The sequence below is a fragment of the Bubalus kerabau genome, chromosome 19 (assembly GCF_029407905.1).
Source record: "Bubalus kerabau isolate K-KA32 ecotype Philippines breed swamp buffalo chromosome 19, PCC_UOA_SB_1v2, whole genome shotgun sequence".
NCBI classification, from domain to species: Eukaryota; Metazoa; Chordata; class Mammalia; order Artiodactyla; family Bovidae; genus Bubalus; species Bubalus kerabau.
In genome coordinates, this window is record NC_073642.1 from 22,829,919 (window position 1) to 22,857,558 (window position 27,640).

General features: G+C 40.5%; 1 protein-coding gene across 1 annotated transcript in view; it reads right to left on the bottom strand.

Moving 5' to 3' along the window:
- The window catches only part of IQGAP1 (IQ motif containing GTPase activating protein 1), a 107,073-nt gene that overhangs the window by 50,452 nt on the left and 28,981 nt on the right, over positions 1-27,640 (bottom strand). The window contains exons 3-9 of the mRNA XM_055556417.1: positions 17,334-17,490; positions 15,509-15,586; positions 10,928-11,004; positions 5,235-5,302; positions 4,008-4,121; positions 2,750-2,928; positions 1,653-1,737 (exon numbers count right to left, since the gene is read on the bottom strand). Coding sequence (XP_055412392.1) covers positions 1,653-1,737; positions 2,750-2,928; positions 4,008-4,121; positions 5,235-5,302; positions 10,928-11,004; positions 15,509-15,586; positions 17,334-17,490 — 758 coding nt within the window. The remainder of the gene's footprint in view (positions 1-1,652; positions 1,738-2,749; positions 2,929-4,007; positions 4,122-5,234; positions 5,303-10,927; positions 11,005-15,508; positions 15,587-17,333; positions 17,491-27,640) is intronic.

The window sequence follows — 27,640 nt, forward strand, 5'->3', positions numbered from 1 at the left end:
ACTCTAACATAATCAGCCAGGCATAGCAATAAAGGCCCCAAACAACATAGTAGAGAAAAGTCCCTTAGTAAATAAAAGAGTATTTTATGCCGTGTATGCAGCAGGAAATGTGCTGGACTTTCTTCTACAGAGAGAACTAAGTGCAAGGACATTCTGGTTTATACTTGCTGGCTAAAGCAGTATTCATACAGATAGAGCACAACCAATCACCCATAGGTGAATGGAACTACAGCCCTATTCAGAAAGCTATTATCCTAAATGAACCAGAACGGAACAGAACACACAGACTCCTGGTCAGTCTACCATAAGGAGTTGGTAAAATCTATAAATTCTCACCAGTTATTCAGAGCATTAGTACAAGTGAGAAATTAGGATCTCCAAAGAACAGAGAGGACCCTGATGACTATCACTACTATTATTATTATCTTGATCAAAATAAGATAAGGTCAAGTCTGGTTGAATTAAACAAGGTTTTTTTAGTTCTTTCGGTGACTCTAACCCTATGCTAGGAATTATGAGGATTTAAAAAGAAGCTGAATTCATAAGTAAACTCAAGTTTAAGTCTATATAGATGTAAAAAACAAAAAACAAGCACTTGAAGACAATAGAGAATTAAATACAAAATCGTGTGGTTAAGCATACAGATGCTGTAGGAGATGTGAAAGGCAAGCATATTGTGAGCTAGGATACACACTGAGGTGAGAACTGAGCTGAATCTTGAATGATGGGTATAATTTGGATGAGGTAAGAGATGAGGCGTGAGGGCATTACAGTGGGACAGTTACATGATTAACAACAGTAATGATAATATTATTGAGTGCTTACTAAACATGAGCCAATTAACATATATTAGCTCATCACGCATATAATGATTCTATACCACAGGTGCCCAGTTCCCACAGTGATTAATACAAGGGCAAGAGATCAAATTCCAGGATCGAACAACTCCAGAGCCACTCTTCATGAGTCATAAAATGAACACAATGAACGTGGGAGATAATTAGGCACATGAGTGTCTACAGAAAGTTGTATGCATGAAACGGTGCATAAAGAGCTCCACGAGGCCAGGGAACAGCGTTTTGTCTGGCAAGTAATAAGAAACTGATGCAGGTTCTTTTGCAGAAGAGAGACTAAATTAATTCAAGAAATTAATTTTTCAAATTAATTTTTGTGTAACACATACACAAAAATCAAGATGAACAGGACAACCTCATTTCTGTTTAAATATATGTTTTGAAGGATATGTTAAAAATACCAAGCATGGTTATTCGTAGGAGTCTAATTTTTTATTTGTGGCTCATTTCTGGATAACTTGTATTACTCTTTAAAACAAAAACAAAACTAGTATTACTTTAAAAATAGAAAAATAAAATCCCTCTTCAGATTTAAGTGTAACACAGGATGAAAAGAGTGAAACTGCAGCCAAAAACTCCAGTCTGTGAGTTACAACAGAAGAGCAGGGGGTGGGGGGGCGTGCTGCCTGAGGACAATGGGAGCTCAAAGAGAAGACACAAGAACACAAAAGACAGTAAATATGCAATAGTTCCCAGGCAAACCCGCAAATGTCTGATATAAACTTAAACCTTGAACAGATCCACAGGCACATCATTCAGTGACATTCCTTTAGGGGCCTGACGGGGGCACATACTTACAGTTGACTTTATTTATGTTGCCTTGAATTTCAGCTTGAGTGAGCAGTTCCTCATAAACGTCCCTTTCTCTCTCAGAGCTTTCTGTCTGAAGATGAATAAAAGGTGTAGCTAAATTAGCTGAGGTCTCTAGGAAGACCACAGAAATACACGTGTGTTCCTCTCCCACCACGACAGAGTCAAGAACAAGGAAGGGTGTAGCTTAAAATCCTTAATAAAGAACAAAGTAGAATGCTACCTGATTGTTACCAAAAACATAAAAAGGAGATCCACTCATAAATAACAAGCTCAAGGGGTTCTTCCAGAATCCGGCAGGAGACTGGTGAACCCTGCCCTGCTCATCTGGAAGCCTGAATCCTTGTCTCAGACTAGATCTCAGAGCCTCTCACAGGTTTGCACACCATTCAAGAAGAAAGTAGATGTCAAAACAGAATCTAATACTGAAAGACTACATATTGGTAACTCCATTTCATTTATATAAAATTCCAAAAAAGGTAAGCTAAAGTGATAGAAAATAGACCTGGAGTTGCTGGGGTCAGGGGTGGACAGAGGGAGGCAGTAGAGGTTGACTCTGAAAGGGAGATATGGGAACTTTGTGGGTGGTGGTCACATATCTGTACACACTGGTCAAAACTCATCAAACTGTACACTTTACATGGTTGGCTTTTATTATATGTCAATTAATATCTCAATAAAACTGATCTTTAAAATGGAGTCATATTAAATAATGAAAGACTAAATCAGTTGTGAAAAGTGAAAGTCGCTCAGATGTGTTTGACTCTTTGTGATCCCCGTGGAATACAGTCCATGGAATTCTCCAGGCCAGAATACTGGAGTGGGTAGCCCTTCCCTTCTCCAGGGGATCTTCCCAACCCAGCGATCAAACCCAGGTCTCCCACACTGCAGGTGGATTCTTTACTAGCTAGGCCACCAGGGAAGCCTAAGAATACTGGAGTGGGTAGCCTATCCCTTCTCCAGCAGATCTTCCTGATGCAGGAATTGAACTGGGGTCTCCTGCATTGCAGGCAGCTTCTTTACCAGCTGAGCTACCACGGAAGCCCCTGTAGATCAATAAAAAAGAGCAAATGTTCCATTTTTACCCTGTTTTTAGCATTTGCCATTTTGTCCTGTTTGGCCTGGTAAAGTATATCCTGGTAGGTAGAGGCCAAGCATTCTTCAAGATTCACAAGCATGGCATTGGGATTTTTCAAAGCTGTGAAGGTGTCAGCTGGAATTCTGTGGTCAATAGCTTCATTAATGGCAATAACAGCCGCATGTACTGAAAAAAAGAATTCAAAACACAGAACACTGAGGTTATATAAAGTAAAGGATGTGCATTACACATTCAAACACGGCAATCCCCCAGGACAGACAGAGGCTGCTTTTCAAGAGGGGTTAGAGGAATCTTGTGAGCCCTGTCTTTTCCCTAACACACAAAGTCACAGCTCTGCCTATAATCCATATCTGGGATCATGGGGAAAACAAAGTCACAGCTCTGCCTATAATCCATATCTGGAATCATGGGGAAAACATTCAGTAAGGGACTTTGCAGGGAGCATCGAGCATTTGTTATGGAAATGTTCACCCATTATTAATTATCATGTAAACACCATTAGAAGATAAGAAACTTAAAAAAGGCATTGAAATGTAGAATTTGCTTTCTAGTGCTTTTATTTTAATCAAAATTATTTTATTTTTTATCACTTATTTCCAAATAACAGCATAGACAACTGTATAGCAGTGTTTGAAACTATATCTACTGACCTAAAGAAAGAACTAAGTGTTAGTCACTCAGTCATGTCTGACTCTTTGCAACTCCATGGACAGTAGCCCACCAGGCTCTTCTGTCCCTGGGGATTCTCCAGGCAAGAATACTGGAGAGGGTTGCCATTCCCTTCTCCAGGGGATCTTCCCTACCCAGGGATCAAACTGAGATCTCCTGCATTGCAAGGAGACTCTCTCTTTACTGTCTGAGCCACTAGACACTTGCTGGCAAAATTCCTCATGTCCAAGACCACCATTCGGAGAAGGCAGTGGCACCCCACTCCAGTACTCTTGCCTGGAAAATCCCATGGATGGAGGAGCCTGGTAGGCTGCAGTCCATGCGGTCACTAAGAGTCGGACACGACTGAGCAACTTCACTTTCACGCATTGGAGAAGGAAATGGCAACCCACTCCAGTGTTCTTGCCTGGAGAATCCCAGGGACGGGGGAGCCTAGTGGGCTGCCGTCTGTGGGGTCGCACAGAGTCGGACACGACTGAAGTGACTTAGCAGCAGCAAGACCACCATTACAGTATTAATCACTGAAAGCAGTAGCAACAACTCCATTTGAACCCATGAGATCACTCTCTTCTTACATGCGGCTTCATCCACTGACAGCTCATTAGCCAGAATACCCCCAATCTTGCTAAAGGCAGGCATCTGAATCCCATACTTCTCCAGTTCAATCTTCATGTTGTTGATTTCTTCTTCTACAGGAAAGAATTAAGACCCAAAGGTGAGCACCTTTTCAGAACTTAGAAGGAAACAGATTCCTTAACCACAAAATGTACTGGATAAAATGATATCTAACTCTTAGGGTTGTTATAAGGATTTAAATAAGATAATATTAATACATGGAAACCACTTAACCTGATATCTGGTATATAATATGCATTCAATAGACAGAGGAACTATTACTAGTGCTATCAAGAGCATCAGAAATAACCATAACATGAGAATGGCTCTATAGAGAATAGTTTTCCAAACTGCTACTAATGGCATTTCCTCTAATGAACTTATGAATGGAGCAGCTTTAAAGGGACCGCAAACAAGAAGTGAATCACAAGCCAGTTATCTTAGTCTTTATAATCCAAGTCACTAGCTACTACTAAACAATTTTGTGTCTAAGGCCAGAAGCAAATGATAAAGAAAACAACATGTTAAGGTTTGGCCCTTGCCCCAAGGGTCTGGGGAACAACTTCCCTGGAAGAAAAAATATCATAGATAAAAGCTGTATTACCAATTTTTAAACCTCCAAGGCCTATAAAATAATCACCTGTTCAAAAAGATTTCAGTCTATTTTACCCTTCACCAATATTCCCCCTATTCTTTTTCTCCCCAAGCCCCCATCTCTTCAAGGATTTGACTATAGCAAATATACACAGAAACACCCACCCAAATAAACTAAAGTTTTAAAATTAGTAAATTGTCATCTTTGTATCATCTCACCCCTCTACCCCCACCACCACCACTTCGTTTGCCTACAAATGGTGCTCACTGGAAGGGAAAGGGAAAGACTGTCATAAAGTTTTTCTCACTGTATGTGAACATTTAGTATTAGATGTTAATATTCTCTCTAATTTAGATATAAGAAAACAGAGACTTCTCAAGCACACCATGTCATAACTGAGAGAACAGAGCCTGAAACCCCAAGTCCCGTGTTCCTTCCACCACACCAAGAGAAGCAGGTTCCTCGTGCTTTTTTTTTAATCTCTGCTGGCACAGTGTTTTTAAAGCCCCACATCTTTAAGATTGGAACAGTTGACTCTCCAGGCTATTTCCACATAAATCAAGCACTTCCTGCCAGGTCTGGAACTTCTTACCTGTGAAGTCAACCTTTCCATACAGGTCTTGAATCTGAGGAGCCAGGCCTAGTTTGAACAGGTACAAACTAGAAGACATAACAGACAAAAGAGTCAGGACTCCCAGCTGGATGTTCTGCTGCTCTAAAGTCAAAGGGGAAAACCAGCATAAAGAACAGAAGCATTCTGAACACGGAGACTCCCAGGACTCTGCCATATTACACTCAGCAGCTATGATACTTTATCTCAGAGTTTTCTTTTAGTTTTATGTAACAAGGAGGTCCTTAAAAGTCACATAATGTAATGCAAAAAGCACTGGGCTGGGAATCAGGAGACACAAGTTTAAGTCCTAGCTCCAGGACAAATCCAATAAGCAATCAGACATTAATATAAATGTTAATATAACAAATATAAGTGAAGTCTCTTCACTTCTGTTTAACTTCCTGTGATCAGTAAGTTTTAAGTAAAAAGACATTTTAGAAAAGTCTCATGAAAATGACTCAGATAGCAAATCTTACTTAAGCTGAATTCATATTACTGGTAGAAGAGTTTAATTCAGGTAATTTAAGAGTTTTACATAAAGTATATGTCATAAATCTTTACTCTTTAAATAAAAATCTCCTAGACTCTAAGCCCCATGAAGTCAGGGTCAATAAAAGTCTTGTTTACCAGTGGCCTACCCAGAGCCTGACATATATTAATAAATAATAATCAATATTTCACAGATGGATGGATGTCTATAAATATGAATCAGATTAACCAGAGACTAAGGCTCTACCAGCTCAGAATAAATTAGATCAGAAAACCACTCCACAGGGATTAACATGAGCAAGACATTGACAGTCCAGTAATGAGAGGAAATAAAAAATACCTAAGAAACAAACCACAGAAACTCAACAGAGTAGCCTACAGCATTTGCAGATCATCTCTACATCTCAATGTTATCTAAATACAAACATGTATCACGTACACTGCATTCACAAAACTGATCAGCATCCAAACTGTATAAGACAAACCCAAACGCATAATCTTAAAAAAATCAAGTATTTTGAAAACATATTAGAATACATACATCCACAATAACCAATCATTTTCTCAGGTAAGTACAAATACAAATGATACATATACAATTACAGGCTTTTCTTTACAATAAAATGCTCGAGATGGAAATAAAGTTCCTCTCTCCAAAGATTTTACATTATTCAATACAGTTTCCAAAGTCAAAGAGCTAGTAACTTTCTGGACATGTAATATGCTTCTTCATGTACTTTCCCTGTGCAGTATGCATTCTAAATTAGTAAAAATATTTTTCTCCAGAAACTTCTTCCTCTTTTATTTCTACTGTAGAACAAGAAAGTGGTTGCCACACTTCAACAAAAGCTTGAGCATGTTACTTTCACAGCCCCAACAAGAGTGAGTTCCTAACGTCTTCAGTGATGATCAAAGGCGTCACAATGCTATCACCAGTTGCTGTAAAAAGCAGAGAAGGGAAGCCGAAAGCAGATGGGCATCATCTCGCTTTTACCTCATTTTAATTATTAGGAATATTTTAAGGACATGCTGGAACTATAAATGGAATCATAATAGCCACTTGGGTCCTCTTATTCAGCCTCAAAAGCACTTAACCTCACAGCTAAAACTAAAAAATCCTAACAATAAACATCACTTTCAGTTTTTGTTCCTGGCCTCCTGTGCTTGCTTTCACAAATAAGCTATCAGCTAGCTACCTATCACAATCAGCCTGTAATTGAGTTCAGATTTCTTTTCTTTTTTTTCCTATTTAAGTTATACTCTATAGCAATGAGGAGAAGAAGCTTGTGTCAGCCTATCTGGATTCTGATTATCATCAATGACTGTGAAAGTGAAAGAAAGTGAAAGTGAAGTCTCTCAATCGTGTCTACTCTTTGCGACCCCTATGGACTGTAGCCCACCAGGCTCCTCCATCCATGGAATTTTCTAGGCAAGAGTACTGAAGTGGGTTGCCATTTCCTTCTCCAGGGGATCTTCCTAACCCAGGGATCAAACCCGGGTCTCCCGCATTGCAGGCAGATGCTTTACCATCTGAGCCACCAGGGAATACAAATCAATGACTGTAGAGTAACCTATGAAAGAAATCACTGTGCTAATCTCAAAGATCACTAACAAATGCTCTTCAACACAGCAGCTGATGAAGAAACAGACTCTAGTACAGGCCCACATCCCTTACCTAAATTCTCTGGGCCAAATATTAATTTAGGATTTCTCAGAAAAGTTGTACAGTGTATGCAGCATTATAAAACACCCCCAACAAGTCTTGGGGAAGCACCCCTAATCAAATACATTTACCTTTTCTGCAGAAAAACATATGAATAATCACATTAAGTAGATATACATTCTAAGTAATCTCAATTAATACTGATCAGATCTTGCCAACAAATGAGTTTGAACTGAACCAAAACTCACAGAGTTTTTAGCATGTTTTTCTTAAATTTAAGATAAAGGATTATGGGCCAATTTAACACCAAAGTGAATTCTTAAAAAGATAAAGCATGTGGGTAGGGAATGGAAAGGAAGTATACAAATACATCTGGAAAAATGGAGAAGTAGGGTCTTATCTGAGAGTGGAGTGTAACCTACAAGAGTAATTTAGTCTGACTGAAGTACAGTGACTACCTCAGGAATAACACCAGCCAAGACCTGGGGGCGGGGGGAGGCGGGGAACAGATGACAGGAAGGGGGAAAACAAGGAGATAATGCTTCTTTATCACTGTTGATCCAAAAGGGAAAGAGTGCCTCACCCAAAACAGGTAGGTAAAGTGAGGGAGCCACCTTGAACACTGCCCTGTGAGGGTAAACAAGAGCCTCAAGCACTTAGAAATACTTCCTACGTATTATCAAGAGTGGCCAAGCCACCCCTCAGGAAAAACAATGTAAGGGAGGAAAGAAATCGTAAATCACCAACCAGGACACACTGCTGTGTATATACTTTCTAAGCACGAACTGCCTATTGAAGAGAAATGGAGAACAATAGCAGGCTTCCTCCCTTTCTCATTCTGATTCCATCATGAGAAAGGCACAGTTAGTTCTTCAGTCTCTCTTCAGGGGATGTAAGGGCCTGGGACCCAGGTTATAAGGCAGAGAGTCGTAGCTACAGACCTAGCAGAGAGGAACTCTGCCAGCTTAGCTTCTCTGCCTGCCAACTTCAGATATCCATGGTGGGTACTGCCTTCACAAGATTATCAACATTGACAGACCTCATGGAACACTGAGCCAACCACAACACTTAGAATTAATCTGATTTTAGCTCAGACATATACATCTGAAATGGCTACATTCTGAAAATTCTCTGATTTATCACCTATTCCTAAACAATGTTTTTAAATCCTCATTTTACCATTGTTTGTCCAACATTATGCTATGTACCTTTGAGAGAAAAAAAAAGTAAGGCATGACTTCTGTCACTAAGATGCTAATAAATATAATAGGAAGAAAAGACATGAAAGAAGGAATATATAACTAAACACACACAAAAAACAAACAAACAAACAAACAAAATCCAGAGGCTTAGAAAAAGATAAAAGCTGTCATTATTGGAGAAACTTCACCAAGAAAGTGAGAACTGAACTGAAACTTGACTGGATAAGCAGAGACAAACATGAAGAGCCCTTTGATAAAGACAAAGTACCATTTCCTTTTTCACTGACAGGGCACAAATTACCCCCTTGGGCTGGAGAAAGGGAGGGAGATTTGTTATAATGTATAATTTGGACACACACATTTATTGTGGTTATATACTAGGCATCTAAGTACTAACAACACAAAGATAAAAAACAAAGGAAATACTTCTTGCCCCTAAGGAGTCCACAAGATAGCCAAGCACAAAGAGTAACCAGAGGACAATGTAACAAGTAAGATAAGTGGAGTGAGAGGTATGGTACAAAATGCTAAAGGAGCAGGAAGATGGTAAGTAGCTAATTCTGCTTCAGAAGGAAAAAGTAAGAGAAGATACTTATAGCAGGATTCTGAGGTGGCACCCGGGGAAGAGCATAGGTTAAACCAGTGAGAAAAGGGCATTTCAGGCAGAGGAAACAGCAGAACCAAAGGCATGAGATACTAGAGCACAGATACACGGGAGGGAATGACTAGAGGTGACACTACAAAGGAATCATCAAAGCATTTTATGAAGTGTCTGGTAAGATGAAGCCTGTTTTGGAAAGACAGCTCTGAATCCAGCATAACAGATGGACCAGAAGGTAGAGAGCCTAGGGAGGGAACCTCTGAAGGGGTTAATGCATCCATCAGTCCACACAAGAGGTCTACCAGCCCTCAGTTACATTCTCTCTTTTATGGGTTTCTCGCTGATCTCAGTGATATCCAGGGTGTGGCACACATTTGATCAAGAAACTGGAGACAGCAGGCTTCTTGTACAACATTACATTCATATATACAATTAACATTTATTAGGTGCATATACAGGATGCTATATAAAAAGAACAGCCCAAGCTAAAAGAAAAGAAAATCTCATACTCAATGTTCCTTCTTATACTCACCCACTTGTATCACCTTCTGGTTTAGTCCTATGGCCATCCAGTAAATCTGAGCCACTCTGAAATACTAGACTACCAGCACCTACTCCCCTCCCATCCCTCCCCTCAGACAGATCACCTCCTCCCTCCAATTTAGTACTGTGTTCCTTCTAAGGGCTGAGGACCTGAAATCAAGTCATCTTCCAAATTTACTATGAAACTGAGAAAAAAAATTATACCTTGTTTCAATTCCTATTTATTATATTTGCATTGTCATAAAAATTATTTAAGGAACAAATGACTTGTCAAGGTCCTAGATAACTAAACAAATTATCAATCAACCATTTGATAATTGCTGGTACTATGTTACCAATCAGTATCAAGACATAGAGTATTACGTTCAGAAAGACTCACAAACTTAGAGAACGAACTTATGGTTGCTGAGGTGGAAAGACGGGGGGACGGTATAGTTCGGGAGCTTGGGATGGACATGTACACACTGCTATATTTAAAATGGGTAACCAACAAGGACCTACTGTATATATAGCACATGGAACTCTGCTCAATGTTATGTGGTGGCTTGGATGGGACAAAGGTTTGAGGGAAAATGAATACATGTATATGCATGGGTGAGACCCTTCACGTTCACCTAAAACTATGACAACATTGTTAATTGGCTATACTCCACTATTGAATAAAGAGTTTAGAAAAAGACACAGTGTATTTTGTAATTCAGTTTACCAGGTTGAAAAAAATGGTAAACAATAAGTTTTCAAATATATAGTTTTTTATAACTTTAAGAGATTTTAATTTAAAAGAAAGGGGCTATATCTCAAATGAAATGCACAGTTCAGAGAGATATGGCTGACATAATAATGTTACATTAATTTCAAGTGTATAGCATAATATGATCACCATAGTAAGTCTAGTTAACTTCCATTACCACACATAATTAAAATTTTTCTTCTTCTAATGAGAACTTTTATGATCTACTCTCTTAGCCACTTTCAAATACATAATACAGTATTATTAACTATAGTTACCATGGTGTACCTTACATTCCCAGGACCTGTTTATTTTATAACAGGGAGTTTGTACCTTTTGACCACCTTCACTCATTTCACCCCCTCCCAAATCCCCACCTCTGGCAACTACCAATCTGTGTTCTATATCTATACACTGCTTATTCTACCAAGAAAACCCGATTACCTCAGTGCATGAATACAGTAGATACATCTTGGCATGTTCTTTCGATCATAGATGTCTGTAGTTTCTGGATAAAAGATCTAAGGATAAATAAAAGAAATAGATTCAGGTATGCATTCATTTGGTTTCATTAATCATTCACCAGCCATCAGTAATACAAGTAAAACTTTGGACAATTAGAAAAGATCGTCAGTGTTTCGCAAATAACTTCATTAGGGTGAACAGACAATTCATCATAAGCAATGTAAGGAATCAACCTTACTAATGTAGGAATCAACCCTGAATATTCATTGGAAGGAATTCATTGGAAGCTGAACCTGGCTACCTGACGCTAAGAGCTGACTCACTGGAAAAGACCCTCATGCTGAGAAAGATTGAAGGCAAAGGAGAAGGGGGTGGCAGCAGAGGAAGAGATGGTTAGATAGCATCACTGACTCAATGGACATGAATTTGAGCAAACTCCAGGAGACAGTGAAAGACAGGGAAACCTGGCTTGCTGCAGTCCATGGGGTTGCAGAGCTGGACACGACTGAGCACCACCACCACTCCCACAATACCTATGGCTCCCAATAGGAAAGAACTGTGCTGCAAAAGAGAGACGGGATGTACCAGAATCATCTCTTTTGATAATTTTTAAAACTTTATATGCTCATTTCCTAAGACTAAAATGTCTTCCCCTGAACAGTGAAAATCATGGTCAAAGTCAGTCATCCTTCCCCCAAAATATTACAGAATCCATTTTAGAAAGTAATAGAAAAACAAGGTTGGTTAGATAGGACAGAGACAGATTATGAGGACTTTGACAGTCAGACCAGTTTGAACTTGATATGCAGGCCTCAGAGAAGTCCTAGCTTTGAAGCCAAAGCTAAAAATGGAGCCTCAGGAAGATCTGACTGCAGACAAGACACAGAATACAGTGAATAGTGAAGAGATTGAAGCTGGAGAAACCAGGCTGGGAGGTTGTTTCAACAGATAAAACAGACATTGCAAACAACTGAGGAGGGGAAAGACTCTGTTTAGGAGTCCAAGGAAACTCCAAGGCTTTGAGCCTGGATGACTGGGAAAATGATGACATGGTACCACTTACACAGAGGAGAAGTTCACTTGGGAAAAAAGGTAGGTTTAGTTTTAGATACGAGAAAGTCCAAGAGACAGAAAGCTATCCACAGAGAAATGTCGAGTAGCCAATTGAAGACGCTGTGTTTATCGTAAAGCAAAGAGTCTTCAAAACAACTGAAACCATGAGAATAAGAGAATGTAGCTAAAAACAGAACTGCGTCTTAAGGAATGCCCACTAGGACACAGAGGGTAGAAAAGCTGAAGAAAACAGAGGACTATCAGGCAGATTAAAAACAATTTTAAAAAGCAAAAACAATAACATGTTTCATGGAGGAGCTGGCAAGCAGCACCAATTATAATAAAGAGTCAAGTGGATAAAAACTGAAAAATTATCATATTAAGTCTCTGTAATTAGTTTGTATGTACCACATAAAGAGATTAGGAAAGACATTCCAATAAAACTATGTATGTGTTGATATATGGCAGAAACCAACACAATATTGTAAATCAATCATCATCCAACTAAAAATAAATAAATTTTAAAAAATACTATATAGGTATTGTCAATTATTGATCACACATTATATTATGGGCAAAACACATTTTTTAGGCTAAGTATCTTTAGTCTACATTACTCTGAAATCTTCTGGACTTAAATCCTACAGAGCAAGGCTAATAGCCATGTGCTCAGTCACTTCAGCTGTGTCCGACTCTGTGACCCCATGGACTGTAGCCCACCAGGCTCCTCTGTCCATGGGAACTCTCCAGGCAAGAATACTGGAGTGGGTTGCCATTCCCTTCTCCAATTGTTCTGACAGGCTTTGGGGAATTCTGTTTGTCAAGACTGTAGTTCAGGCCAATGCACTACTGTTAGTAAACAAAAAAGGTAATAAAATTAAATTATTAAAAAGGCATTTTTGTAGTAAAAATACTGTTAGCAAAAGCAATTATTAACAAAGCTCTTAGTATCATTCAAAAAGGTTAAACTGTCATTGCCCATTGGGCATAGTATATAAAAAACAGGAACAGGAAGTTACAGGTGGGCAGAAAGGCCTAGTGGCTGTAAGAACGTGACGTACTGCATTTCCTGACATGTGTGGGGCTTAATTCTCAAATGTACCAGTGCAGGGAAGAGAGCTTCAGCACTTTGCTCTGAACAAAAGAGGACACAAGCTAGTAGTCTTCAGCCAAGACGCAGCTCTGAGTTACACTCAATTCAACAGGCGTGTGTGCGACAGTGAGCTGAGCACTCCGCAAAATGCCAAACGCTCATTTCCCAGTGGCTTCAGCCACCTTCTGATACTCTACATTTCTTCTGAATCTTTCTTTGGTTACAAAAATTTAGACTCCACAGGAAAGTATAAATAGAATGAAAACCACCCCCTTAACTCCATCACACAGAAATGAAAACTATTTCTGTCTGCGGATTTTTCCCAAGAACACTCTATTTTTAGACAAAAATCGTGACCTCATCTAAGCAAGAACACAAACTTGTATAATCTTAGCCTGATTTTATTTTTCACTTAACACACCACAGTTAGGTATACAGAATGACATTATCCTTTTTCAACGGCAGCGGTAGTATTTGACGGGCTGTAACATGGTTAATACCTGGAGTGAAGGAACATGTGGTTTGCTATCAATTTTTTATATCATAAGCAATGCTGGAAAGCCTTACACAATATTTTTTTGTGCTTGTCTAATTTTTTTTCTTTTTTTATGTTGAGCTGGTGGGGTGTGGGTAGGGATAAATTCCTAGAAGGAGAATTCTTAAGTCACAGGACTGTGGGGGTGGGGGAAATAAAAGCTGTCCTTGCCTGTAACGGTGATACTACATCACGGCCTCTCTGGCTATTCAAGGCAGGACTGGGTAGCTAGTTGTATGATCACCAGCCAGGTCAGTGATGCTCTTGCTTTCTGTACATCGCCTGCTCAACCAGTCCCTGCTTCACCTATACCTTATTCATATGACTGACATTCCCTCTTAACTGTACAGCCTGATCAGCAAATGCTAGTGGCTGTTCTAATCTTTAGATCAGAATGGCTCCACGATGCTAGTTTATCAAAGGGAAGACTTCTGCTCGAGGGGCCAAGAGGGACGTGCTCCCCTGCTGCTTTCCCTGGGCCAAAGTAAGTGGTAAACAACCCCCTATCTGCACCACCAACAGCAAAGACTGCTGCCATGTTCTGCCTGCTGTCTGCGAGCCACGGCAGGGTGTTACTCCAGAGCTTGCTCCAGACACAAAAGATCCCCTATCCAATAAACCAGGGATGTCTCTGTTGCTGTCTCTGGGCTCTTCCTTCAGTCTCAAAGCTGGGCAACTACAAGGCTTGCCAGCCTGTGAGATGCAGCCCAACATTCGCGGTAGCAATTTCACTAAGAGCAGCACTAAACAAACTCAGGAGCAAAAATGCTCAAAGATGCCTACTCCCATTATTAAAAGCACAGCCATGGACTTCCCTGGTGGCGCAGCAGATGATCTGCTTGCCAATGTATCAGACTCTGGTTTGATCTCTGGTCCAGGAAGATTCCACCTGTCATGGAGCAACTAAGCCTGTGTGCCACAACTACTGAGCCCTGTGGCCTAGAGCCCAGGAGCTCCACCTACTGAGCCCACATGCCGCACTATTGCAGCCCTCATGCCTAGAGCCTGCGCTCTGCAACAAAAGAAGCCACCACAGTAAGAAACCTCACACTCCAACTAGAGAGTAGCCCCTGCTCTCTGCAACTAGAGAAAGCTCGAGAGCAGCAACGAAGACTCAGTGCAGCCAAAAAAAAGAAGCTACAGCCATCATTCCAAACCCACGATGTAAAAGTTGAATACGTGTCACTCTTCTGCCATCAAGTATACCTCAGTAAAGCTGTCATAAAAACAAACTACAGCCATCACCAAGGCCAGCTATAAGAAGTAAACATTGCATGGCCTACACAGTCTGACATATAAAATAAACCCTTCATACTCCCCACAGATTCAGTTATTCAAAAGCTGGAAAACAATGTTTCTAAAATATTTCCTTATGTTTCCTAAAGTCAGACCTGAATGTAGCAATTCTGTGAACAAATAAAATCCACTGAATTGTGTACTTTAAAATGGTGAATTTCATGGCACGTGATTTTTTTTTTTTTTTTCCCCTGGCTACACCTCAAGGCTTGTAGGATCTTAGTTCCCCAAAAAGGGATTGAACCTGAATGTCCTGAGTCCTAACCACTGGACCACCAAGGAATTCCCTCATGGTATGTGAATTTTAACATTTATAATTTGGTGTAGTAAAAGTAAAGGACATCATAGGGAATTTCTCTAGGGTAAGGTGAAGCAGGATGAGAAATATAAAAGAAAAAGAACAAAGCTAATTCCTAAAACAAACTGGAGAGATCCTTTAGCATTTAAAAAAGAAAAAAAAAAATTACACACACACAAATATATATATAAAACACCAATTGAGGATAATTTTATATGTTGAATGAGAACTGTTATACCAAAACAGCCAGAACTAAGCCAGAACTATGACTATCACATAAATTACCTTAGGCAATCCAATCTCACCCATGGCATTCAACCACTGAATCACGTTATCAGTATGTCTGAAGTGAAGGCCCGTTGCCTAGAACAAATAAAAGACCATTAGGCCCTGTTTGGCAATACTGAAGCAAATACTAAATAAAAACTCTCCTTGTAAAAGCTTCTCTGTGAGACTTCACATGGTCCCCTTAAACTTGAGGTCTATCTCTAGCATACGTTCACATTTAATCCCTAGAAGCCAAACCCACATCTCAGCTCTTAGTGAAGAACCATCTGGAGAATCTTCTGAATATGGTGTGCTCAACAGAACATGGTCTTTGGAATTCAATTATTCTGGATTCTGTTCCTTATGTGGCCATCTATTGGTGACATTGGGCAAGTCACTTCACCCTTTTGAGTCTGAGTTTCCCCATCTTTCATGGAGAAGGAAATGGCAACCCACTCCAGTATTCTTGCCTGGGTAATTCCATGGATAGAGGAGCCTGGCGGGTTACAGTCCATAGAGTCATAAAGAGTTGGGCATGACTTAGTGACTGACACTGTTACCCATCTTTAACGTCTACTTTATGTCTGTCAGAAAGATTAACTGAGAAAATGTACATAAAACACTCAATGTGGTGTCTGGAAGGCAGAAGATACTCCCAAATGAGGTTTTCTCATACTACACATACAAACGTCCCCCTCTAAACCTCTGCGCCTGTTGTTTTTTAGGAAGGCTTACTCTCAAGGCAGGTAGAGGAGCAGGCTAATTGCTTTTACTGCTGCCGCAGTCTCCAGGCCTCTCCTGTCTATCTGTTCTGCACACATTTTGTAGGTTCTCGACAGAACAACTCCGGAGGTATCTTCAGAATAACTACTTAGTTAACACTCCACATACAAATCTTTGCTTTTTAAAAAATTTTTAAATGAGGTTAGCATATTCTTTCTTTATTTTTTGACTGCACTGTGTGGCATGTGGGATCTTAGTTCCCCGACCAGGGATTGAACCCACACCCCCCTGCAGTGGAAGTATGGAGTCTTAACTCCTGGATCAGCAGAGAAGTCCCAAGTCTTTGCTTTTTGATGAGGCAAAGTTTCTATTTGGGATGTTAATTTTGGCTTAAGATCTATACTTTCCTCGTTTTCCTTCAAATTTCAACATAAAGCAAAAATCTCTCTTGACTCTGTCTTCATTCTTAATTCTCAGCTCTGACCCAGTTCTGACAGTTGACCCTTCACACATTTGCTCTTGGTTTTGCAATCTTCCTCTATCTTCTACACTCACCCTTTTCTAGATAAGAGCTCTTAGGAAAGCTCCCCACAGAAACTCTGTAGGCAATGGAATTTGGTCCTTGTCAACATCCCAACTTACTTAAGGTAGTCCTCTTTTTGAGGGTCCCAGGCCGCAAGAATCAAACACCCATCTCAATTTCCTGAAATCAGATCACTTTCCTACTTATCTTAAACTTGAATATCACGGGGTGATTTTCTCCCCTCCAAAGTTGCTAATGCTTTTAATTTGTCAACAAATCTCAGAGATTGATTAAAATTAAGGTAGTAATTTCCCTAGTTATTTCCTCTGCCTTCTAAGAAATAAAAAATTCATTAAGGACCATGAAAATTTCTCTATACAAATTACTCATTAGAATTGCACCAGGAATACGGTCAGCTCAAGTTCTTTTACTACTATATCTTGACTTTGCACTGAACTTTCTCCACTCTGCCAGGCATTTTATTTTGTTGGAACAAAGACATTTCCACTTATTTCTCAGTAACTCTTTCATGGGATAAAGGATAAACTTCTCTCTCTGCTTTATGGAAACTGAAGCACCACGCAGGGAAGGACTCACCTTGTATCTGGTCTGCTCTCGGTCATAGATCTTCTTCAGGGACACCACTTTAGGGGAGAAGAAGTTTCCCAGTTTGGCGAGGTAGACCCCATTCCTAAGCCCCTCTTCCAGTTCTGTGGTGGGAGGCAGATCTTCCCCAAGGCATGCTTCCATCCACCTGCACAGAAGGAGAGAGGACTTGAGAAAAGAGAGGGAAGGTCTGAACACGTTCCTCAGAGATCTCAAGCTTAATTTCCACTCTCCTTGGACAGGTTTATATCGAACATAGGCAACACTCTTTAAAGATTCAATTTCAGGGGCTTCCCTGGTGGCTAAGTGGTTAAAGCATCCACCTGCCAATTCAGGAGACACGGGTTTGATCCCTGATCTGGGAAGATTTCACATGACTCTGAGCAACTGAGCCTGTGCCCCACAACTACTGAGCCTGTGCTCTAGAACCTGGGAGCCGCAATTACTGAAGACCAAGCACCTGAGAGCCCATGTTCTGCAACAAGAAAAGTCACTGCAATGAGAGAAACCCGTGCAGCAATTAGAGAGTAGCCCGTCCACCCTCCGTCACTTGCTGCAACTAAGAAAAGCCCGTGCAGCAGCAAAGACCCAACACAGACAAAAATAAATAAATAAATAAAATTATTTTTTTAAAAAAAGATTAAGTTTCACACACATCCTTGTCCTGGCCCAGTCACACCTCAGAAGCCGGGAACTGAGGAAAATTCCTGAGTATAAACGCCGCCCTCTTCTCCGCCCTTCTGCCCTCTCCTGCAACCAGATGCCAGCTGGCTTCCAGATCCTCACTGCCCAGGTAGCTCAGCCCAGACCCTCTCCCTCACTCCTTCAGTTGCTCCTGAAGAATTCCTAAGAAGAATCTTTTGTAACTGAAGCCACCATCTCTCAGCTGCTCAGAAACTTAAATATGTAGATGAAGTTCTCTTCTGGTTTGAGAATTCAGCATTGACAGTGAATTTCTAGGTTCAGATTTTAAAGTTGTTTGGGGGTTACCAAAACAGTCAATCATCTCACCTAAAATACTTTAGGAAACTCCAGTGGAACCAGTACAAATGAATTAAGTGTTTTTTTAAGGGGGGAGAGGAAGTTGGAAAGGAAAAGAAAACTATACTGTCCACCTCAGATTCCTCTTAAAAGATTTCAAGGAAGTGCAAGATAAAACCCTAGTGGCTCAGATGGTAAAGAATCTGCCTGCAATGCAGGAGACCTGGGTTCAATCCCTAGGTCAGAAAGATCTCCTGGAGAAGGGAATGGCAACCCACTCTAATATTCTTGTCTGGCAAATTCCATGGACAGAGGAGCCTGGTGGGCTACAGTCCACGGGCTCGCAGAGTCACTTGACAGAGCAACTAACACTTTCACTTTCAAGATAAAACAAAGCAAAATTTACTTTTCTACCAATTGGTAGCATACATTTTCTACCAATAGAAATGTAGGTAACTAAAATACCATTCAGGGCAATGGTTTTAAACTTTTTTTTTGAGTCATAGAATCCTTGGAATATGTAAGGAAAGCTATAGACCTCCCCTCAAAAAGGTACACATACCCAAGTTTATAATTTCAGAGATTTCATTGACTCCATATTGAAAACCCTTAATTTAAAATTATGCTACTCAAACTTTACAAGGCTACTGTTATCCCCATGTTCTTCACCACACCAGGGCAGTGGGTAGGGTGGGAAGAGGACCCCTATATGATGCCTGGTCTATTTCACTAGTGCTAAATATTTGAAAAGCCAAATGAAAAACACAAAAGAACAAAGATACTGCAGACTGAAGTAAAAATTAGATTTGCTGACAAATGAGACAACAGAAAAATTAAGCGTTTATAACGTCAATTGATACATAAAGTTTAAATTAAAAGATAATAAAATTTCTTGTATTCCATCTTTCCAAACTTAGATTACCACTCAGAATCTTTAAAAAAAAATAATAAGGGAAAGCAACAGTGGCCCTGCCTTTTTCAAGTTCTACAAAATAGTTATTCAACCTCACTTTCAAGACTATTCTAACTCAGAGAGCACAACGTCTGACACTAAGTCGGTACTCAAATAAATATTAGTTGGATAGATGAATGGGCAAGAGAATTTTCTGGTTATTTCCTATATCCAATGATACTGTGTTTTCTCCTCTGGCTTTTCTTTTACATAGTAGAAGAGAAATGTCACGAGGGGAAAAAGAAGAAACAAATGAATTTTCCAAGAGTCACCACGGTAACTAGATACCAATTTGTAACAACTATAAAATCCAAACTATGCTTCTCCAACATCCTAAAGACCAGGAGGGCAATGTGGGGAAGAACGCAGGTCCATGGTATGAAAAAGAGCTGTAGTCATCGGAAATAATCGTCCCTCCAATGTTTTACTGCTGAAAAAGATATAACAAACAGTTCCTGGCAACCCCTGCTCTCAGGGGGGAGTCTAACTTGTGTTCTCGTTAACAGGGACAAATCTGGAATAACTCGAAGCGAAACACAGTCCTTTACCACATAAGGGTGTAAAGAAAAAGTAACGTTTCCCTCTCAAAATGGAGAAGACTGTGGATAAACAGCTCACTAGTTCTTTTGCCTTGCATCAGAGCCAGCCACCAGGGCTCTGCAGGCTCCCCTCTCCTGAGACCACTAGATTACAATTACATTAAAAGGAGGGACCACAGCCACACACCCCCACAATCCTTCTCTGCCTCCTCTTGTCTGACTACTCTAAAACAGTCCCGATGGATGACAAGACTCGCAAGCCTTCTGGTGGAGCTGAATGCCCTGCATACCACATAACTGTCAGGCCAAAAGAAAAGTCACCTGTGACCTGGTCAAAAAAGATAAACCAGAGAGCAGGAGCTAGAAGAAACAAGCAAAGCATATGAGTGTCTCTAAACAAGCCCCTATCTGCACTCCAGTTCCCTGCATGGCTCATCCTTCATTCTAAACTCTGCTTCACAGCAAAAGTATCATCTGGTTTGTTTATAAGCATAAAGTTAGTTAAATGAGGACCAAATTATTTTGGAAAATTAAGAATATTAAGTGACATGCTATATTACTGTAATTTTTAATCATAGCAACAGTTTGAGTTCTACTATAATTCTGAAAAGATAACAACAAACCCACCTGTCCTCTCCAGCCCATCTGAGATTCCCCCTCTGCCACTAATTCAAAGAACCATAAAATGTGAGAGCAAGGAGCTGTTAGGACAAAGTTCCCCCCAATATAACACACATCCATTATAGAAAACTACAAGAACTTTCTCATTATTTTATGAATATTTTCCATGTTATTATACAGTCTCTGAACACCCTGAGTCACATTAAAATTCTACTAAGTGCTTAATCAGTCACCTATGTTGGATATTTATAACATCTCTAAATGTTTTCAACTGTTAAATAATTCTCCAAGGAACATCTTTGTACACAATATTCTTCTGTATTTATATCTAATTGCTGTGGAAAGATCTTAGAAGTGCAACTCCAAAACAAAAGATGTTATTGACCAAAAGCTCACCCAAAGGTTGTACCAATTTGCACAACCCTCTTGTTTTACAAATAAGAATTAAGGTCTACCCAAGGTTACCTGCTAGTCAGTGACAAAGGTGGGATAAGAGGACCCTGATTCCTAGTAGAATCCTTCTCACTAAACCACTATTGCTCTTATCACATCACCCCAGAAGCCTAACAGGGCTGAGCTCCACAGAGCTGTCGAAACAGGACAGAGTTGCAACTCTCCCATGCATGAAAAAGACTGGTATCTCTGCATGTTTTGTCCACTTAAGAGGGTTTTAAATATTTCAGCTTAACTGTAAGTCCACCAGTATTTCTCAGCTCAGACACAAAGCTTCCTTATAAAAGTTAAGCATTTAAGTTAAGTATAAGTTCACTTTAGAATAAATCTATGCATTGATACCTATCTTATACCAGACACAAAAAAATCAACTCAAAATGGATTAAAGACTTGAACACTGTAAATCTGAAACTGTAAAACCCCTTTCAGAAAACATAGAGGGTGGGCTCCTTGGCATCAGTCCTGGAGACAATTTTTTTGGAGGGTTTGACATCAAAAGCAAAAATAAACAAGGAAGATTATATAAAACCAAAAAGCTTCTGCACAGCAAAGGAAACCATCAACAAAATGAAAAGGCAACCTACAGAATGAAAGTATTTGCAAATCATATGTCTGTTAAGGGGTTAATATCCAAAATATATGAAGAACTCAACAACTCAACAGCAAAAAAAAAAAAAAAAAAAAAAACACACCAACAATCCAATTTTTAAATGGACAGAGGTACTGAATAGTTTTCCAAAGGCATACAAACGGCGACAGGTAAGTGAAAGGATGCTCAGCATCATTAAATCATCTGTTCAGTTCAGTCATGTCAGACTCTTTGCAATCGCATGAATCACAGCATGCCAGGCCTCCCTGTCCATCATCAACTCCCAGAGTCCACCCAAACCCATGTCCATCGAGTCGATGATGCCATCCAACCATCTCATCCTCTGTCGTCCCCTTCTTCTCCCGCCATCAATCTTTCCCAGCATCAGGGTCTTTTCCAGTGAGTCAGCTCTTCGCATCAGGAGGCCAAAGTATTGGAGTTTTAGCTTCAACATCAGTCCTTTCAATGAACACCCAGGACTGATCTCCTTTAGGATGGACTGGTTGGATCTCCTTGCAGTCCAAGGGACTCTCAAGAGTCTTCTCCAACACCACAGTTCAAAAGCATCAATTCTTCAGTGCTCAGCTTTCTTCACAGTCCAACTCTCACATCCGTACATGACCACTTGAAAAACCATAGCCTTGACTAGATGGACCTTTGTTGGCAAAGTAATGTCTCTGCTTTTCAAAATGCTGTCTAGGCTGGTCATAACTTTCCTTCCAAGGAGTAAGCGTCTTTTAATTTCATGGCTGCAATCAGCATCTGCAGTGATTTTGGAGCCCAGAAAAATAAAGTAAGCCACTATTTCCACCGTTTTCCCATCTATCTGCCATGAAGTGATGGGACCGGATACCATGATCTTAGTTTTCTGAATGCTGAGCTTTAAGACAACTTTTTCACTCCTTCACTTTCATCAAGAGGCTCTTCAGTTCATCTTCTATTTCTGCCATAAGGGTGGTGTCATCTGAATATCTGAGGTTCTTGATATTTCTCCCAGCAATCTTGATTCCAGCTTGTGCTTCCTCCAGCCCAGCATTTCTCATGATGTATTCGGCATGTAAGTTAAATAAGCAGGGTGACAATATACAGCCTTGACATACTCCTTTTCCTATTTGGAACCAGTCTGTTGTTCCATGTCCAGTTCTAACTGTTGCTTCCTGACCTGCATACAAGTTTCTCAAGAGGCAAGTCAGGTGGTCTGGTATGCCCATCTCTCAGAATTTTCCAGTTTATTGTGCTCCACACAGTCAAAGGCTTTGGCATAGTCAATAAAGCAGAAGTAGATGTTTTTCTGGAACTCTCTTGCTTTTTTGATGATCCATCGAATGTTGGCAATTTGATCTCTGGTTCCTCTGCCTTTTCTAAAACCAGCTTGAACATCTGGAAGTTCACGGTTCACGTATTGCTGAAGCCTGGCTTGGAGAATTTTAAACATTACAATGCGTGTGAGATGAGTGCAGTTGTGCAGTAGTTTGAGCATTCTTTGGCATTGCCTTTCTTTGGGATTGGAATGAAAACTGACCTTTTCCAGTCCTGTGGCCACTGCTGAGTTTTCCAAATTTGCTGGCATATTGAGTGCAGCAGTTTCACAGCATCATCTTTCAGGATTTGGAATAGCTCAACTGGAATTCCATCACCTCCACTAGCTTTGTTCATAGTGATGCTTTCTAAGGCCCACTTGACTTCACATTCCAGGATGTCTGGCTCTAGGTCAGTGATCACACCATTGTGATTATCTGGGTCGTGAAGATCTTTTGTATACAGTTCTTCTGTGTATTCTTGCCATCTCTTCTTAATATCTTCTGCTTCTGTTAGGTCCCTACCATTTCTGTCCTTTATCGAGCCCATCTTTGCATAAAATGTTCCCTTGATATCTCTGATTTTCTTGAAGAGATCTCTAGTCTTTCCCATTCTGTTGTTTTCCTCTATTTCTTTGCACTGATTGCTAAGGAAGGCTTTCTTATCTCTCCTTGCTATTCTTTGGAACTCTGCATTCAGATGCTTATATCTTTCCTTTTCTCCTTTGCTTTTCACTTCCCGTCTTTTCACAGCTATTTGTAAGGCCTCTTCAGACAGCCATTTTGCTTTTTTGCATTTTTCTTGGGGATGGTATTGATTTCTGTCTCCTGTACAATGTCATGAACCTCCATCCATAGTTCATCAGGCACTCTGTCTATCAGATCTAGTCCCTTAAATCTATTTCTCACTTCCACTGTATAGTCATAAGGGATTTGATTTAGGTCATACCTGAAAGGTCTAGTGGTTTTCCCTACTTTCTTCAATTTCAGTCTGAATTTGGCAATAAGGAGTTCATGATCTGAGCCAGTCAGCTCAGGTCTTGTTTTTGCTGACTGTATAGAGCTTCTCCATCTTTGGCTGCAAAGAATATAATCAATCTGATTTCAATGTTGACCATCTGGAGATGTCCATGTGTAGAGTCTTCTCTTGTGTTGTTGGAAGTGGGGGTTTGCTATGACCAGTGTGTTCTGTTGGCAAAACTCTATTAGCCTTTGCCTTGCTTCATTCTGTACTCCAAGGCCAAATTTGCCTGTTACTCCAGGTGTTTCTTGACTTCCTACTTTTGCATTCCAGTCCCCTATAATGAAAAGGACATCTTTTGGGGGTGTTAGTTCTACAAGGTCTTGTAGGTCTTCATAGAACTGTTCAACTTCAGCTTCTTCAGCATTACTGGTTGGGGCATAGGCTTAGATTACCGTGATATTGAATGGTTTGCCTTGGAAACGAACAGAGATCATTCTGTTGTTTTTGAGATTGCATCCAAGTACTGCATTTCGGATTCTTTTGTTGACTATGATGGCTACTCCATTTCTTCTAAAGGATTCCTGCCCACAGTAGTATATATAATGGTCATCTGAGTTAAATTCACCCATTCCAGTCCATTTTAGTTCACTGATTCCTAGACTGTCGATGTTCACTCTTGTCATCTCCTGTTTGACCCCTTCCAATTTGCCTTGATTCATGGACCTAACATTCCAGGTTCCTATGCAGTATTGCTCTTTACACCATCGAATCTTGCTTCTATCACCAGTCCCATTCACAACTGGGTGTTGCTTTTGTTTTGGCTCCGTCTCTTCATTGTTTCCAGAGAAGGCGATGGCACCCCACTCCAGTACTCTTGCCTGGAAAATCCCGTGGATGGAGGAGCCTGGTAGGCTGCAGTCCATGGGGTCGCGAAGAGTCAGACACGACTGAGTGACTTCACTTTCACTTTTCACTTTCATGCATTGGAGAAGGAAACGGCAACCCACTCCAGTGTTCTTGCCTGGAGAATCCCAGGGGCGGCGGAGCCTGGTGGGCTTCCGTCTATGGGGTCACACAGAGTCGGACACGACTGAAGTGACTTAGCAGCAGCAGCAGCAGCTTCATTGTTTCTGGAGTTATTTCTCCACTGATCTCCAGTAGCATATTGGGCACCTGCTGACCTGCGGAGTTCCTCTTTCAGTGTCCTATCTTTTTGCCTTTTCACACTGTTCATGGGGTTCTCAAGGCAAGAATACTGAAGTGGTTTGCCATTCCCTTCTCCAGTGGACCACATTCTGTCAGATCTCTCCACCATGACCCGCCCATCTTGGGTGGCCCCAAATGGCATGTCTTAGTTTCACTGACTTAGACAAGGCTGTGATTCCAATGCAGGGGACCACAGGTTCGATTTCTGGTTGGGGAACTAAGATTCCACAAGGTGCACAGTGTACCTCCAAAAAAAACAAGGAATAATTTCAATAAGCTCAGACTCCTGCATCTTCCCATATGTAGAAAAGCACTAAATTTGTTAACTTGAGATGTCTGGGTGGTGGTGGTGGTGTTGATAGCAGTAATCTTACGATGTTCCGACTACCTGAGCATTTTGGGCTTTTTTTCCAAAAAACTCTCATTTTTTCCTGGCTCCTCCCTTACCTCTTTGAAACAGTCCTTCCAAGCTATCTGAGAGGCTGTCTCTTGGGTTTAAGTCAGCCGAATAAAACATAATTCTCAACTTTCAGATTGCACTTTTTTTTCCCAGTCAACAGTGGGAATATAAATTGGTGCGGCCACTATGGAGGCAATATGGACATTCCTCAAAAAATTAAGAACAGAATTGCCTTTCATCCAGCAGTCCCACTGCTGGGTATACAGACATCCCTGGGTATTAACAGGGTGGTTTCAGGACCCAAATCTTGGACTCGGATAAGACCCCAAATCCGAGGATGCTTAACTCCTGTATATAAAATGGCGTAGTATTTGCATACAACCTAAGCACACCCTCCCCATATACTTTAAATAATCTGTAGATTACTTATAATACCTGATACATTGTAAATGCTATGCAAATTATTGTAAATACAATGTAAATGCTATGTAAATAATTGCTGCCGAGCAGCAAATTCAAGTTTTGCTTTTTGAAACTTTTCAGAATTATTTTTTCCCTGGATATTTTCAATCCACAGTTGACTGAATCCATAGATGCTGAACCTGCGGATACAGAGGGATGACTGTATGTCCAAAGGAAATGAAGACAGGATATCGAAAATATATTTGCACTCTCACAATCATCACACCATTCACAACAGCCAAGATATGGAAACAACCCAAGGACCCACGCATGCATGAATGGATAAAGAAGTTATGATATATGCACTGTTGTTGTTGTTGCTTTCAGTCGCTTGTATCTGACTCTTTGTGACCCCCATGGACTGCAGCACACCAGGCTTCCCTGTCCTTCACCATCTCCCAAAGTTTGCTCAAACTCATGTCCATTGAGTTGGTGACACTATCCAACCATCTCACCCTAAGTCGTCCCCTTCTCCTCCTGCCTTCAATCTTTCCCAGCATCAGGTATGCATTTACATACAAAGAAATATTATTCAGCCATGAAAATGAAGGAAATCCTGCCACTTGTGACAACATGGACGGACCTTGAGGGCAGTATGCTAAGTAAAATAAACCAAAGGGGGGAAAATACTGTATGGTATCAATCACATGTGGAATCTGATAAAATAAATAAATAAAGTCAAACTTTTAGTGCTTGCCAGGAGGTAGGGCCTGGAGAAAATAGGGAGAGATTGGTAAAAGGATGCAAACACACGCCTGTAAGATGAATAGGGGGGAGCTAACATAAAACACAGTGACTATACTTGATAACACTGTATAGTATAACTGAAAGAGAGCAGAACTATAAATGTTCTCACCAAAAAAGAAAGAAAAAGATAAACATGTGAGGTGATGGATATGTTAACTAGACAGAGGAAATCCTTTCACAATGTACACATATATCACATCACCACAATGTACTTGCTTTCAAAGTCCTACAATTTTATATGCTACTTGTACATAAATAAAGCTGAAATCTAAATAAAATAAAATAAAATAAGTTTGGGACTTCCTTGGCAGTCCAGCAGTTAAGACTACATGCTTTCAATGCAAGGGGCACAGGGTGGATTCCTGCTGGGAAACTATGATCCCACACGCCGTGCAGTGAGGCCAGAAAAACAAAAACTAACTGAATGAATGAATAAATAAAATCTATGCACAAAAGAAAAGTCATTGGCCAACACAATTCTCATGTTACCAACTCTCATGTTGAAAATTATCTTACTATTCATAGAATTTCACGGTTGGAAGGCTCATTAAAACCCTTCCAGTCTACCTAACTCCTCCACTCCCCTCTCACCTCCCACTCCCTCCCTCACTTAGCCTGAATACTCCTAAAACATCTTGGTCAAATCATGCTGTAAACTGACTCTGCGGTGGCTCAGTGGTAAAGAATCCACCTGCAAGTTAAGGGGCACAGGAGAGGGGGGTTCGATCCCTGGGTTGGGAAGATCTCCTGGATTAGAAAATCCTACTCCAGTATTCTTCCCTGGGGAATCCCATGGATAAAGAAGTTTTGCGGGATACAGTCCACAGGGTCGCAAAGAGTCAGAGGGGACTGAGTGAGCTCAAGTATATGAGCATCCAGGCTGACCCCTGATCACTGATGCTGACATGAAATCACACGTTCAAATTATTAACCCATTTCATCTCAGGATTCTAGTAGCCAAAAAGCTTTTAATTAAGCCAGCATCAGCTCCCCATGAGTACCCTAAACTGCCTCATGGAGCAAGACAACATATGGAATTAAAATATAATGTGTCCAGAAATGGCTGGGGACTTTTAAAGACCTGGA